This window comes from Pholis gunnellus (assembly GCF_910591455.1).
Source record: "Pholis gunnellus genome assembly, chromosome: 10".
NCBI lineage: Eukaryota > Metazoa > Chordata > Actinopteri > Perciformes > Pholidae > Pholis > Pholis gunnellus.
The window spans coordinates 23,463,648-23,480,253 of record NC_136537.1 but is presented as its reverse complement, the minus strand read 5'-3'; the positions used below and the strand labels follow the sequence as shown (position 1 = coordinate 23,480,253).

At 41.1% G+C, this 16,606-nt stretch overlaps 2 protein-coding genes across 2 annotated transcripts; both read right to left on the bottom strand.

Moving 5' to 3' along the window:
• Nucleotides 1–3,493: 3,493 nt before the first annotated feature.
• On the bottom strand, nt 3,494–10,972 carry spmap2l (sperm microtubule associated protein 2 like). The gene is made up of 6 exons (XM_079167896.1): nt 10,849–10,972; nt 10,243–10,377; nt 7,945–8,064; nt 5,822–5,963; nt 5,264–5,398; nt 3,494–4,748 (listed from the first exon to the last, which is right to left on the bottom strand). The coding sequence occupies exons 4-6, from the start codon at nt 5,903–5,905 to the stop codon at nt 4,674–4,676; spliced, it is 294 nt and encodes a 97-aa protein (XP_079024022.1). The 5' UTR covers nt 5,906–5,963; nt 7,945–8,064; nt 10,243–10,377; nt 10,849–10,972; the 3' UTR covers nt 3,494–4,673.
• Nucleotides 10,973–12,740: 1,768 nt separating this feature from the next.
• On the bottom strand, nt 12,741–16,329 carry arl9 (ADP-ribosylation factor-like 9). Its single transcript, XM_079167886.1, has 4 exons — nt 15,935–16,329; nt 15,142–15,319; nt 14,889–15,064; nt 12,741–14,118 (listed from the first exon to the last, which is right to left on the bottom strand). The coding sequence occupies exons 1-4, from the start codon at nt 16,184–16,186 to the stop codon at nt 13,942–13,944; spliced, it is 783 nt and encodes a 260-aa protein (XP_079024012.1). The 5' UTR covers nt 16,187–16,329; the 3' UTR covers nt 12,741–13,941.
• Between the last annotated feature and the right edge of the window lie 277 nt (nt 16,330–16,606).

Below are 16,606 nucleotides of genomic sequence, written 5' to 3'. Positions count from 1 at the left end.
TTATATTGTACACTCTCTCTCACACTCACACACACACACACACACACACACACACACACACACACACACACACACACACACACACACACACACACACACACACACACACACACACACACACACACACACACACTATATCCCAGACCTTGCCCCTCTCCCTCTTGCTCATGAATCACCATTTACTCCTACAGTTTGGTTTGCTTAAACCACTACATTCTTATGTGTCAGAGTTGTTGAAATGATCATGATATTGTACAGGATTATGAATTAAAACTCAGGGTCTAACAATTTCTCAGCAGGTGATTCCTGTCTCTAGAAAACTAATTTAATGGTCTGGAAAGGTTTAGGAACAGACTCCCCCCTGTTTTCAGTTTCAACTCCGGAGCCAAAATACGCAGCAGCACTGTGTGGCGTCACCGCTCACGCTGTGGTATGTCCAGTCTCTCGCTCATACTTCTGGGTGTATTTTACCGCTGGTGACAATGTTGGAAATCACTGATTTTTGGTAATATTGGATTTAATGGATTGATACATACATGTGACATTTATTTTAGGGTTTTAATTCACTGGATTACCTGAAATATTACTCTCAATATCACTCACAATATTACTTTTCTGTTTAGTTTCTATTAGACACTGTTCTTTATCTTATGTTGTTGTGCTTTACGTTTTCTATTTTAGTTGAATTTGTGTGTACTTACTTTACTCTTATTGCTATTCTATTTTGCACTGGTGTCAGTGTGACTTCTTACACTATTAATACTTCTTACTTTATTGTTTATATTTGTATTCTATTGTTTTTTTCTTATTCTTCTGTTGGAATCTTTGATCATGTTATCTTATCTTATGTTAAGTTATCTTATCTCAAAATCCAATCACAATATTTAATCAAACGTTTTTCAATTAAATTTCCAGAAAATAGACAAGTTCTTGTATACTGTCTCTTATATACTTTATACTGTGATATAAAACAATATTTATAGGCTATAGAATACTTCATGTCTCAAACATCGAAATGCAGACTTGAGACTGAATTGTACTTTGATTGCTGGAAGACTTGAGATTTTGAGATTTGACTTCCAAAATAACTTGAAAGCAAAGTCATTAAAGTTTCAAGTTTTGTGACCATTTACAGTAATTATTAGGACTATGCATTAAAGAAATAACAATAACAGCACAGAATTAATACATGTTCAAATGCCAAATCGTTCTAATGATCAGAAAAACATTTTGTTAGAACTTATCCAAAGTGGAACTAAAAGAGGAATAAACTTAAATAGCTTAATTAGTAATATTACTGAGGTCATAATCAATCAATGGTGCAGGAAATGCTCTCTTGCACTGAACATGTGCCTCAGTGCGCTCTGTCCTCGAGTCACTCTGGTGAAAGGACGATCTGAGTGTTTGATGGTTTGCCATAAGCGCCGATCAGAGTGTGTGCAGAATTTGAATGCAGTGTGGTTTTGTCTGTTGCTAAGAGGTTCTCTGCAGAGCTGTGAGGAATCTGCCATTTAGAAGCTGCCAGGCTCAGTTTGCGTCACTTTGTGCAAAACTGACTTTTTTGTTGTCCACCGAAAAAAACTGGTAACAGCTAAAAGCTAAAAGCACTCGCATTGATTCAATTCAATTCATTTTGTATAGCCCAAAATCACAAATCACAAATCTGCCTCAGAGGGCTTTACAATCTGTACACATGCGACATCCTCTGTCCCGGGACCCTCACATCGGTCCAGCAAAAAACTCCCCCCCAAAAAACCTTTAACGGGGAGAAAAGACAGAAAGAAATTGATGACCGAACGTAATCCCAAAGTGCCACTAGTTACTATGCAACCAGTATTTTTCAACAAGTCATGATAGTACGACATCTTTCTGTAATCTTTTGTCAGATACTACACTATACTACAGTAGATGTATTGGTCAAACCGGTTCCAGTTGAAAAACACAGGAGCATCAGACACAGTTGTGCTGCTGCCAGTTTTCTCACCGCTCAGGGAATATTTACCCGTGACGTTTTGGTTTGGAGGGAATTCATGTAACTCCACCCTGACGTGGCTGTTTGCAGAGTAAAAATAGAGATTGAGATATTTGTCTCGAAGCTATTTGTAAGGAAACTTGAGATGGATCATAACTGGTCTTACATACTTATCTGCAGTAGTTAGAGCAGGTTTTAGTTTACTTTCTTCAAATAATTGTTTGCTGTTAATCATTGAAATGTTAAATATTAGTTATATCACTGTGTAAAGCAGAAATCTATCAAAACAAGAACATTAAAATCTTTAAATGAAGGCCAAGTGTTTGAACCAATATCTGACAGAGCAGGGCGATGGCATGAGAATGTGTTGTTTCAACTATTTCCTGTGTTTAGCAGAAGGTGTGGAACGACTGTACATAACATCCTGTGTGGGGCAGTTGGCACAGAACATGTGACGACACCAGGACAGCAATGAGACTGAGAACTAAACCATGCTGCAGCATCCTTAATGTTTGCTACTGAGCCTTTTCAGAGATTATCTATACCGTCATCCATCAAGTTTAAAATCTGCATTTGCATAATTCAGAAAAGGGGCGTGGACTCAATCAGGACGCAATACAGCAATCTTGCAAAATATCAGTTTGGCTGCAAATGGCGATACTTCCATTCTAAATGAATCAGTCCATTATCAATAATTGTTTACTCCGTCTCAGAAAATAGTAAAAACGGTCTATCGGATCAGTACGTAAGATCTGGACACAATACAGAGAAGACCTTGTGAGACTCTTTCCTTTCCATCAGACAGAATGATCAACTCGAGGCTTCAAAGGTCTGGACCAGGCAAACGCTTTCCTGCCACAGGAGTGAAGCATTTCAATTCGTTTGGAAAAAAAATAAGGAAAAGTAGGATCTCAACAATTTCATCAAGAGAAAACGCTAATCAGAGTTGACCTTAATTGACACTGTGGAGTTGTTTTTTTTACCGCTAGTGGTGCTATTTAGGGCGTCGCGATATATACCTGTGTTGGCGATAACCGTGATATCTAAAACAAATTATATTGAGATCATGCTAATAATACACATACGCCTCTTAAATTGAGCTTTTGTACAGTTGTGGTTACAGACCTTATTTTGAGTGTAATTCATTTGCCAGGAAAGATATAAAATGCACAATGTTTATTTCCTTTTATTATTTGTTTATTTGTAAGAGACAAACACAGTGAAACATTGACAGTTGCAGAAGCATTGTCCAATGTATTGTTCATGTGTATACAGCCAAAAATAATTTCAAACACCAGTTAGTAATCATTAAAATGACATGTTTGGCTGAAACTCAGCTTTCTCTTTTTGTTTTTTAAAGTCCCCATCTCCCTCCTCCTCCTCCTCCCCCCCCCCCCCCCTCCTCCTCCTCCTCCCTCCTCCTCCTCCTCACTACCTTGTGGTCCCAGGTCACGATCGCGGCAGGCTAATCCCAGATTAGCCTTCCAGCGGCATGTCGGTTCAATCTCCTTTGATCGTCTAGCCGAGTCGTGCGGGGCCACAAACCTGCGCTGATCTAAAGCTCACGCTGGAGGCCATCAAATCACGGCACAGGGCGCCTCCACCTCTGAACACATAAACTGTGACTATTTGCTTATGTACTTACACAAGTGTAAATGGGATCATGGTGGATTTCCAAACTGAAGCAGTGGCACTTTTGGTAACTTAAACTGTGGCCAGATTCGTGGTACTTCCAAAACAATGTGACCTCTGAAAGGGAGCTTCTGAAAGTCTTTGGTAAAACCTTCTCCCACTCACTGCACATGCATGCAGACAGTGAAGAGCCTCTGTTTAAAATATGAAAAGAGTGAATAAAATCACGGCAGACGCACATCTGTCCCACGTCAAAAACTTCAGAGAGAGATGGAGAGGAAGTGGTAAAACTGACAAAGCACAACGTCGCCTCAGAGGGAACTCTTTAAAGGCTAAAATACCTTCAAAATAAAAGTCAGTGAACTGTGTCTGTGTGTGAGGATGCATACACACATGGTTGTGATATAAATGCAGAATCCAGCTCAACCCCTGTGGATTCACTTCATACTGGGGCTCTGACAACATTATTCATTTTCTCTGCTCTGATTTATTCAAATTGTCTGAGATACAAACCGTCAATCTGTCATAGATTCTAGTATCGTGGTCCAAATCTTTTAGTCAAGGTTTTATACACATGGTAATGATATCAACAGAACCGCAAATAAACAGACGCACCAGAGTGCGTTTCCCTTTCAGATGTCTCAAACTGAGTTTGGAGTTTAAACATATTCAATACTTTTATAATCTTTGAGCTTAGTTTTCTACAAATTCATTTTGAGTCATTGATTTTTCTTTCTTTTTATTGTGGTTTTATGATGTTTTACGGCAAATCATCGAAGAAACTCAACAAACTGCTCCGGGACTTTATCTAGATGATAAGATGAAAATAATTAGTAAAACATTGAACAGTAGAATCTTCGAACAGGATGAAAGCTGGTGTAAATAAAGCACCAAAAGAAGTTAAATGTCCACAACGCTTTATCCTTTTCAAAGGTTTCCGTTGACGTTGAATTTGCTTCACAAAGGGAACAAACTAGAAAAGCACTGACTTGGTTGTGATGTTGAGTGAAGCTCAGGAGGACGGGGCGTTGTTTCGGCTCCACTCTGGTTCTCGTGGAGGGATGTAGGCCTAGTAAAGACGTTTTGGTGTCGCCAACATTTCAACACGAGTACTCGCCGTGGCTCGCCTCGCCGCCTTTGAAACCTGTTAGAGATATTCAGACATTTAGTTCATAGTTTTAGCACTGATAGCAATTCAAGAAAATACCACTGGCCCCGAATTCATGTCTTAAAATATGTAAATCATGCTGTACACTCAGCTGCTGTTCAAGCAAAGGATCTTTTGTCATTATACATTTTTCTATAAGTGTTTCAGTCATAAAAATAAGAGCCGGACCGCAAAACCACAGATCATGAGGACGGGAAAACATCTGGCAATCTGTATGCATCTGTCGTTTGGCTGATGACAATGATTGGAAAATTCCACAGTTAATTGTAAGAACCACTCATCGAGTGAAAACAGCCACAGTTTATGTCAGAGAGCTGCTTCAAACAGCTGGAACATATGAAATGAACTGATGTCAAGCAGACAGACATTTTCAGAGTTTTCTCCACAAGTACTAGAAAGACTGATGAATTCTGAGTCCTCTACGGTTCGTGAACGTTCAAACTAAACTGCACCAATAAGTATTGAGGCGGTTTATTAGAAGGAGCTCTTACGGGGCAGATCGGCTCCACCAGGTGTCCGAGCTCCAGGCAGGCGTTGCTCTGCTTCAGTCGGGGCAGTGAGAGGTGGACCAGTCGCTGAGAGATTCGAGCCGTCTTGGAAGCAGACGAAACGATGGACACAGCACTCTGCGGGAACACAAACACACTTCATGCACCTTTGTTGTCCTCAACCATCAGCTGAGAATCTGTCCGAGGAAGGTCGAGATCTGTTATCATTAGAAAACACCAACAATTCCATTTCAAACGGTCATTCCTAGCATTTACGACCAAAGGCTTGTTAAGATAAGATACACCTTCATGATCCCCAGAGGGTAAAGTCCGGAGAAAACACAGTAAATAAATAATAAGAGGTGTATCAAATTTAAATGAGAATAAAGGTAAAGCGACAGCGAATAATCAGAGGAGAATGTCTGTTTTCAGCTAATTCTGCTGATGAAATACCTAAAAATAAAGCTACATCATAACATTAATGCCAAAAATGCTGATGCATTTGTCGGCCGACATCCCCCACTTAGAGTTGCCCGATGGGTTTGCTGATCAGGATCTCACCTCTCTGTTGCTCTGGAAGTCTGGATGGTTTGGTTTGTGTTTGGAGAGCTGCAGCAGTCGCGGTGTGATCACAGCAGATTTCATGTTGGGATCGACGTGCCAAATGGGACAGTTATTGTCACACTGAGGTGTGTGAAGAGGCCTGTTGGGACCAGCGGAGAGACATTTTAACAACCTGCCAGAAATAAACATCAGAAAAGTCAAGTTAATTTCTCTAAAAAATGATTTTTTTCTTCAAAAATGTGATTTTTTTCCCCTCGTTATTATGACCTTTTCTTGAAGGATTACGTCTAAACAACTGTTTCAAGAACATTTATGAGTGAGTACATCTGTGGTAAATATTCTAAACGTAAAGACCCATTTTAACTTCCAACCGCATCCTTCAGAGGGCGAAAATAAGAAGTTCTCTGAATACAGTTGAAAGCTCAGAGAACATCACATTTAGAGTATTTACCACAGATGGGGCGACTTTGTGGCATTTGTTTTACATGTCGACAAACAACAAATGAAATGCTTTTTCTAAGATGTATTTTTGTTTAAAAATATGACGTACAGTATCTGACGCAATTTCTCAAATATTGGTTAAAAAGATTAATTGACAAAGGTTGTGCCTCATCTGCTCCAAGTCTCAATCTCTCAATGAACAACATAATTAAGTATTTTTGGACATTAAATACTTAATTATGTTAATTAAGAGTTTGCTGTATAGGTTTGCTGGATATTCTTGTGTTGTTTTGGTACTTTAACATAGTAAAAGGAGGGCTGGTACTTCAGGATTAGAATAATATTACACTGTACACATATTATTCCCAATACAGAAAGGGAAATTTGGAAACATTCGTCATATAGATACTTAAAAATGATTAGCAACTAATAAAATAGTTCCAGCAGCTTTCGTTACACCAATCTTTTAGTAATGGTAGGCACATATGTGTAATTTTATTTATTTATTTATTAAGCTTTTTTGTGTTGTTGTTTTGGAGCAACAGGATAAAAGGATTAGGTTTCAGCAGCTGGTGATTCATATATTTTGTGGAGGGCATTCAAAACAAAAAAACAATCACTGTAATATCTACGATCTAAATTACAAAAGTGAAAATTCATTTTGTGTGTATTGCATCCAGAAAGTAATCCCTGTATAAACCTCTCTTCATGCCCAACAACATGTTCTGCTGCTCCGCTCAGGATTTATAAAAAGACTTCCGCGGCTGTCTGCGAGCGTCCCGGGGGACCTGAACTTTGGACAATAAGCTCTATTGTCTCGGCTCCTCGCTCTCCCACAGTCTGACACTGAAATAGCAGATGTCCAAACGTTGGCTTTCCTCAAACGGCTCGGCGACGTTAGTGTTGGACCGGAGCCGCTGCTCCTCATATTTAACTATATGATATGTAATATTCTGCAGAGATTGAATTCTAGACTCTGGTTTTCTGAGGGAGAAGAACAGCTTCAGAGGTTTTAGGTCACAAATCTGCCAAAAGGTTTGAGTGGAGAGCTGGAGATCGAAATAATCTCTAAAACAGAAAGAGTTGTCGGGAGAGAAAAGATAATAATACAAATACAATAATAAAACCCATAAATTCAGCTACTACTGATTAACCCTGTCCTCGTCTTAGTTAAGTCACATTTAGGGGCTGCAACTAATAATTATTTTCATATTTTTGAATATTAACACTGCTCGTCACGTCTTCAGGTTTCTCGTTTTGTGTGATTAACAGTCCAAAAATATTCTATTAGCAGTTGCATTAACCAGAGACAAGCAGAACATCCTCACAGTTCAGCATTATTTGCTCAATAAATAACTTAAATCCCTCAACCTTGTTGGCTCGTCACATCTTAAAATAAGCGATGTCTACTTGTGCTTTTAGCTTTAGTGTGAGCAGTTCAACCAAAGAATGTTTTTCCTTCACAGAATGTTTTCCTCAGAGTATTTCTAGAGGCCTGCTGTGTTGAAACTTATCAGAATTTCCCAAGAAAAAAGGTTTTTCTACTGAATTATGTGGGAAGCAGCTCCGTTTATGGGCTTCTAAACAGCCTGAAGCACTAATTTGACCCGAGTTTGTTTGGTTCGGCTCCACTTGTCCTCACTTTACTGGTGCTGCTTGATGACTAATGAGGCTTTTACCCGACTTCCTGGGAGCTGCAGCTCCGGGTTCTGGGTGTTGACAAGCGGACAATGTGCTCGTATCGGGATGCCTCGGAGGAAGGACGTCGGGTCTTCCTGGAGAAGCTCGCCTCCTCCTCCCTGCAGGAAAATGGAGGCCATTACCACATCCATTAATGTGTGTTGGGACAAAAGAATGTCTTGAGGCAGAAGGAAGGAGGAGGAGGAGGAGGAGGAGGAGGAGGAGGAGGAGGAGGAGGAGGAGGAGGAGGACCGGGGGGGGGACACGCAGAACAATGGATGAGTGTCAGTGCTGATGGAAAATCATCTGTACCCACAAAAACATTTAACTGTGTTAAACACTCAGTGGAGACAATGGGATGACACACAACCACGGTCTAATGTTGACAATGTTCATTTTGACTCATTGTCTCTTAAAGAAAAATGTAGACAAACAGACCAATGATAAGGATTTAAGGAATGATTCAGTTTTAGGAAATGAATGAACCTTTGTTTATAGTAAAAGTTTACATCTTCAGTAGTTACTTACGTAAACAAATGATCAACTTTGAGAAGCTGGAACCGGTACATTTTCTCATTTTTTCTTAAAGCTACTAAGAGGAACTTTCATTTTGTGTTATTTTGGTTACTGTGGACAAATGCGGTAGTATTTTCCCGGCACCAGACTCCTTTTACAAAACCTCTCATTTCACAGCAGCAGAGGTCTGACAGTCGGCTCCTCTCGGTCCCGGTTCTGGTTCTCCCGTGCCTCCCTTTCCTCCAGCAATACGACCTGGTCCTCCAGCAGCGTGGTGTCAGTGTTGGAGCTCTGACTGCAGATCGATGAAGGTGAAGAAGATGGATCTGAGTCTGTCCGCGGTGAGCTGGGCTCTGCTGGAGTCTGAGCTGAAGGAGTTTCTGGTGAACCTGCATGATTTCATCTGATTCGACCAGACAAGCTTTAAGAATCCTCTCGCCGATGGTCTCGTTTTCTGATGTAGGTCATATCGAGGCATCAGTAACAAACCAGATTAAAGCCCCTCACAGTAACTTTAATGAATTACTTTAAAGGTTGATTTAAGGTTGTAGCCTCGTGTTTTTAATGATTAAAAACACGAGGCGACAAGTCGATGGACAGAAAATGAATTTGCTAAAATGTTAATAATCGATTATTGTAATTGTTTCAGTCATTTTTCAAACAGAAATGCCAAACATTCACTAGTTCCAGCTTCTCATTTGTGAGGATTCTCAGCTTTCCTGCATCTTATATTTATTACACACCGAGTGTCTTTGGGCTTTGCAGCGTTGGTCTCACACAGCAGACCATTTTAAGAACTCTTTTATAGACTAAAAGATTTATTAATCTGCAGATTAATCCACAGTGAAAACTCTCAGTAGCTGCAGCCTCATATGAAGAGAAAGCACCAGCTGCCACACCCTACACTGATGCACCCTACACACTACACTGACACATACACACCCTACACTGATGCACCCTACACACCCTACACACTACACACTACATGGATACACCCTACACTGACACACACTACACACCACACACTACATGGATACACCCTACACTGACACACACTGACACACCCTACACTGAAGTATTATACCAGTACTATTGAGATATATGAGAGTCTGCCAGATAATCAGATTAGAAGTTAACAACATGGAGGAGAGAGCAGAGTGATGTGATTAGATGAGGAACCGCAGTGTAATTATCAGGATGAACAGAATACATTCATCATAATCTAGATAAAAAATGTAACTAATCAACACAAAACAAGCTGATATATACAAACTGTGTGTATTCTGCAGCTCTTCCTGCTTCAAACCAAACCAGCAGGTGACTGCCGTCATCTTCACTTACAGGATACTACTGTTATTTGTTCTGGGAGCTGTGCTTCCTGTGTGGGCTTCTGATTGAATTACTCTGCATGTTACCTTTTAATCTGACAGCTGAGGCAGAGGGGAGGAAAAACAACAAAATGAAAGCCTCCGGAGCTGCCATCGCGGCTCCTCCTCTTACTAATTGATCCCGACAGAAGTGATCACCTCTGATCGGGATGCAGCTGGCATCAGTCCTGAACATCACTTTGCAGTTTGCATTTCCTGAATCAAGTCTGTGCCAAAGTCATCATTACCCCCCTTCAGCTTTGCAAACACATTCTGAAATAGGTTGACGCAGCGCAGCATAAAAGGCTTGTGACGAACACGGCATGAACACAAACACCCCCCCCCCCCCCCCCCCCCCGTCCGTCTACAAGAGTCATCAGTAACGTTCCGTGGGTGCAGACGGGCTACAGTTACCTGCGCTGGTCCTCCCTGGCTGAGAAGTCTCTTTTGTGTCTGGCTAGGGATTGGATTCTTGCACTTGGAATGGCTCCGAGCGCTGACGCGGAGAGGGGCCATATTGTCTCCTGGTTGCCCCAGCTCAGCTTCCCACTGATCAATGAAAGGATGAAAAAGTTTCCAATGGAGGAGATGATGACAAAATGCCGGGCGTAGAAGCAGAAGCAATATTTTCCAAGCGAGCGATGACCAAATGAAAGAACGATAGTCTCAATCAAATGTGGCCTCTTGTTCATGGACCCATTGTGTTTCTGTTTTAACCGCACGTTCAAAGCGTGCCAGACATCTGTCTCTTGTTATGCCGTTTAAAGAAACCGCTCGAGGAAGGAAACGCCGACCACAGAGGCTCCTGAATTCTTGGGAGTTCATTTCACAACAGATCGATGAACAAACGAGCAATTTATATATGACGTAACAGCTGGAACAGAAGTCCTCCTGCAGCGCTGGAGATGTTTATAGACTGAGAATAACCAGAAATAATAACAACAATGAACATACACATCTTGTGCAAGAGTTATTTGTTTTTAAATATGTGACTGAATGTGGTATGACTCGGCTACTCACCAAGGAGTCGTGGCCCAAACAGTTTTTGTGGTTTTGTGCTGCGCCAGCTCCAAGACTCTGCAGAGAAAACACACAATCCCCCCAAAAAACACAAATCAGCTCTAAATACGAGCGTAACTCGGAGACTCTGGGCCCAAAGGGGGGAACGTGCAATCACTCAGTGGGTTTCCCGTCTGTGTTGAGGGTTTCTTCTTCTTTCTGGCAGAGCTGTGACATTCAGAAACTGCTCTCTCTCTGTTCACTTTTAAAGAAGTTGGCTTCAAACTCTAAACCTCACTGTGGCCACTGATCAAAGTCAGAGACTCGACTGTTTACGTTTATCTGTGAGTCGAACATTTTAATGACGGAACGGCCGACTGAAAGAGAAAAGTTGACATTTTGGGCTTTTAGATTTTGTCCAACATAGTAACACATGAATAATATACAGTAGGTAACACTTTTATTTTAAATATGAGCTTTAAAATGTACTACTACTGTTACTGTAAAGCTGTTAGAATTGTAGCCTATCTTCTATTTGCAATTAATATGCATTCAATCCAGTTCAACTATTTAAATTAAAATGATAATCTACTCTGGCTAAAGTATCTTATCAAGAGTAAAATAATAGCTGTGATCTATACACACCTCTGCATTAGCAACCCTCTGAAATGAAGGTACAGGCACCTTAACCCTCTCATTACTTCAGGGTTCTTAGGAGCAACTGCACGTGGGACTGTTGGGACTGTTAGTACTCTGGCTGTGGTCATCACAGTGAACAGTGTCTGTTAGTGTGATGAGAGGGCACGTGAGCCCTTGTTGCTGTAGTTCATCTCCTTGGAGCAGAGGCTGCATTCAGCATACCCTGCCTTGTCAATGTATTTAAAATACTGTGACAGCGGGAAGCTGTACTGATCTCCCTTTATGTCTGTTTAGACCTCCACCTTTATCCAGGTCCAGCTCCACCTTTATCCAGGCCCAGCTCCTTCACATCTCAGCCCTGCGTCAAGCTGCGCTGCACAAACAGCCTCCTCTCCCTGAAGCTCTTTGACCTCATCAGTATCTGGGCCTAAGTTTTAGTGTTCATAAACGTTATTATGACCACGCCTCATTCTACTTTGAGTTAAAAAAACAACAACCTGCAACCAGATGCGTCGGTGTTCCGGTTTAACGTTAATGAGGGACCGCGTGAACTGAAATATTTTGATTCAAAAACGGTGAATTTCGCCGAAAAGCGATACGTTTGCAGGTATGATATAGTTATATGTTGTTTATACATTACTTCTGGCTAACTATAAGTGTGAAGTATTATTAAAAAAATATAGATAGAAATGAGAAGTAAATAAAAAGATGAGCAAACATGCAACAATTAAATAGTTTAAAAGTAGTTTTTGTTTGTAGAATTAATAAAAGTGTTGTTACTGCACCTGTTTGGTGGACCAAATCTGGACTCAATACCTGCACAAAGAAATCAGACAGAACATATGAGACTCGGGACTATTTGAAGGCCGCGTGGCACATGATTAGTAAACTCACCTGGTTTTCCCGACATCTCAGCCGGACGTGTCGCCTCGCTGCCCGCCGACGCTGTCACACTAATCTCCTGCTGTTGCTATGAAGCCAGGAGTCCTTCGCAACCGACATCACACGAGGACACCTGAGTCCGCACACTGAAGCCGTCTCACCGTCTCAAGACGGCTTCCGTCAAAGCGAAAGCGATACGTGGAGGCCAGCGGTGAAGCGTGGCCGTGTACTCTGGATCACATTCCAGATATAAAAGAGCTCCGATGTCCTGAGCCAGTCTCCATCTTCCGATGAGCTGCTGTTATTAGCTCTATACCCACAAATGTGGCGCCGCGGGGCGTCCAGCAGGTCACGTGTTCAACTCTCACAGCGACAATAAAAGGTCACACCAGTCAGTTTAGTGCAAACTATTTATTTGAGAGTAAAAAAACAGTAGAAAGACAATCATGGTGTTGATTAATACTGTATATTGGACATGTTTTGGTATTAGAAAAACACTCCCGAGACAAATGTAACACATGAAGGCTTTGCACACAACAACAACGTAGTTCCCCTTAAACCCAAAGTTAACAGACTGATTCATTGAGCAGATTTCACCAAATAAAACAGCATGAAGACGAAATAAGAACCAAGCAGCATCTCTCTCAACAGCAAAACACACACAAAGACGTCTGGAGAAGAGATCATGAAAGCAAGAATGTTTTAAAGCTAATCCAACAATTACACACAATGATTTGGTAGTGTTAAAGTTCGTAAGTTCGGTGATTAGATATCTGATTAGTCAAAAATAAAACAGCTGATCTTTAAAGAAAAGAGCTCAGTTTCCACTTTATTCAACTGTTTTATTCAGACATTATTAGCTGCAGTGTTCCTGTTGAAGTTAAGCTCTAATATATATATATATATATATATATATATATATATATATATATATATATTAGTTTACACGTTAACTGCACTTCAGAAAGCTGAACTGCTTCTTAAAGCTGTAATAGTTAAGTTTGTATGTTGGCGCCCCCACTTGGCAGAAAGAGGTAACCATTTAAATACCCATAAATCCTGACACGTACCATCACTGAGCTAAACACAGCGAGCCTTAAGTTGTAATGTTTATCAGAAGGGACGGGGGATTCATTTTTGTACTGTGAACTAAACTTTGTCCAGAACAGCTTTAAGTCTTACTGTCGAGGTATTAAATATAACTGCCGGTTACATCCAACAGTACATGAAACACGACCTCTATGATGCTCACAGACGGTTAGCTCATCGCTGCTGACGTCCTGATTCTTGTAAAGTGAAACATTCACGTCTCTGCTGACGAGACTCTGAAAATAACTCTTTGGTGAAGATGATATTTGAACACAAGTTCAAGTGTCCCGTCGGCCCTCGGCTTAAATTCACAAAATCACTAATTTACTTTTGGTAACGATGGAGCAACAGATTCAAAGTCAGTCAAGTTTTACACTTTTAAACTCTACTAAAGCAGAACTACAAATACATTCAAATCTTCTCATAAATAAATATGAGTTTCAGCCGACCTAAAACATCGAAGAGAACCTGCTGGATGTTGTCACACCGGACAGAGGGAGTGTCCTATCTGCCGTCACAGACCATCTGGATGATCAGGTCCCGGGCGTCCTGGACGCCGGCGCCGAGCTCCTTCTCGCCCCTCTTCACGTAGGTGCCGATGAGGAACAAGCGGCGCTCTCCGACCTCGGACAGAGACAGGGCGGCGTGGAGGTCCGTGATGCCGCAGCTTCCTGGAAGGTCCTGGAAACACGAGTCAAACATTTGAATCATCCACTTCTATTATTGAGACACATCAGAGGATACCTGCTCCGGGTTTAAACTCTTCAGAGTCTGAACAGGATGAACTTGAGTATTTAAAGATGATTTAAATGATCTTTTCTGTCAAATGTTAAGACTTGGACTCCTAAAAACGGCAGATTTTTGTCTGAAACTAGAGATTTATGATCATCTTTTGTTCAATTAAAAGGCAGAATTACTACGATGAATATAAATACTATTGCGATGATATATTCTAAATATTTAATATATTTTGATAAGACAAAACTAAATTTACTAATGAAGTCAGTTTAATTAAACACACAAACTTCTGATAAAATAAAATCTTAACTTTTCTGATTTTGGGAACATTTTGAAGCCGATGAGATGCAAGAAAATCTGCACCTCTAAACCAAACTGAGTTTTCTCCGACTGTGTGAAATGTTACTTAGATATATTATATATATATATATATATATATATATATATATATATATATATATGTATACAACATTACAGACACATGTATATGTAGGATTTTCTTGAGGTCGTGACATCTCTTTAATTTGTCTTCTTTCATGATTTTTTCTTCATGAGACAATCGTTGTGAAAATGTGTGCAGTTTTGTTTGTTTGTTGCAGCCGATGTGAACATTGAGTCTCTAATGTAACGCTGCGCGCTTCAAGAGGACTAGAGGCCCCCCGCAGGCTTCTGTTGGAAGCAGCATGGAGTGTTTTGCTTCCTGTCACGCTCACCTGTTTGTTGGCCAGCACCATCAAAGGCAGGCGGGGCTCGGAGGCCAGCAGCTCATGCAAATGCTTCTTAGCGACGGGGAAGAGCGTCGGGTTGGAGGAGTCGACCACGAACACCAGCAGCAGCGCCCTGGACATGTACTTCTCCCAGTACGGCCGGAGCTCCTCTTTACCTCCAACTGACAGAGAGACAGACAGACAGACTGTGACAACCAACTCAAGACTGACTTAAAGTGTCTCTCGAGGTGAGACTTACTCTCTAGGAACTCGATGTTCAGGTCCTCCCTGTGGATGGAGACGGCGTTGAAGCCATTCGTGGGCTGCGTGTCCTGCTCCAGACACCCGGTGGACAAACAGTTCAGCAGGCTGGTCTTACCGGATCCATCCAGACCCAGAACCAGCACCTGGGTCCCCGTGGACTCCACGGGCTTAGACTGCAGCACACACAGAGAGCAGAGCACATCAGATGAAGTGTTTGATACATGAGTTTATTTACGGATACCATAAAGATACACAACAGAAGACAAGTGACGTTTTTTCATTTCTTAAGGCCCAATAAATTTAATTTACTGTCATTAGAAAACTAATAATAATATTCACATTTGAGAGCCATGAACTCGTGCAAATTAATTCAAACTTTTAACTGATTTAAACAAAAGTTGCTGATTAATTCTCTCTCTAAAAAATACATGTGATCCTACATTTCCCAGAATTCACAGCAACTCCCCAGAGAACTTGCCTTTAATTGTTACTGTTGTAACCCAAACAATAAAAGGTATCTAGCTGGTTGTAGTAGTTTATAAACTCTGGATGTTTGAAAAGGAAAACCTAAAATATTCTACAGCTGCTGTTTTCTGGTCTGTTTTACCTCAAGTTGTCATATTAAATTAAACCTTTATTTAAGTGAAAAGCAGTAAAATGTGCTCAGCTGTATCTTGCCTGTGTCCATGTAAGAACAGTTAGATGTCAGATATATAAAAATATAATTTTTAAAGCACTTTTTACTACACCAACAGGTTTTTACCGGAAAGTGTGTCACCGTGTTTTACCTCCGATGTTGTCTTGGGCTCAGCAGCAACCGTTGGAGCAGCAGCAGGGACCACAACCGTTGGTTCATTTGGAGCGCCTCCTCCTCTCTCCTCTTCCTTTGCCTCTCCGGCCCTTTTACCCTCTCTTCTCGGCCGTGTCTGAGGCTTCTTCTCCCCGGAGGAGGAGGACGAGTAGTTCCAGATAAAATAGGCGACTCCACCCGCGAGGGCCACGGAGGCGCCGAGGACTCCGGCTTCTTTCAGACCGAACATGGTGCTCAAACCGCCGCTTTTTATCCGTCCTTTCCCGCCATTGTTGGACTTTCAGTGAAGCTTTGTTTGTTGTGTTCGCCTCTTCGTCGTCCTCTGCTACTCAACAAGTGGATTAACTAACGGACAGGAAGCTGAGCAGGAACTCCTTCAAACGCGACTTCCGGGAAGATGTGCGTTGCTGTGTTTTGTTGATGCAGTATTACAATCTCACCGCTTGAGGGCGCCATTGTTCGATACGATATTTTCCAGATAGTGTTACAAAATGTAATCTCTTGGTTTATTTATACCAAAATGGACGAATAAAGCAATTATAAGTACATTTACACAAGTACTGTACTTAAGTAGCCTAAAATATTGAGGTATTACTCGAGTATTTTATTTTTCTGCACCTTTTATTTCTACTTGACACAAGTTATTTTG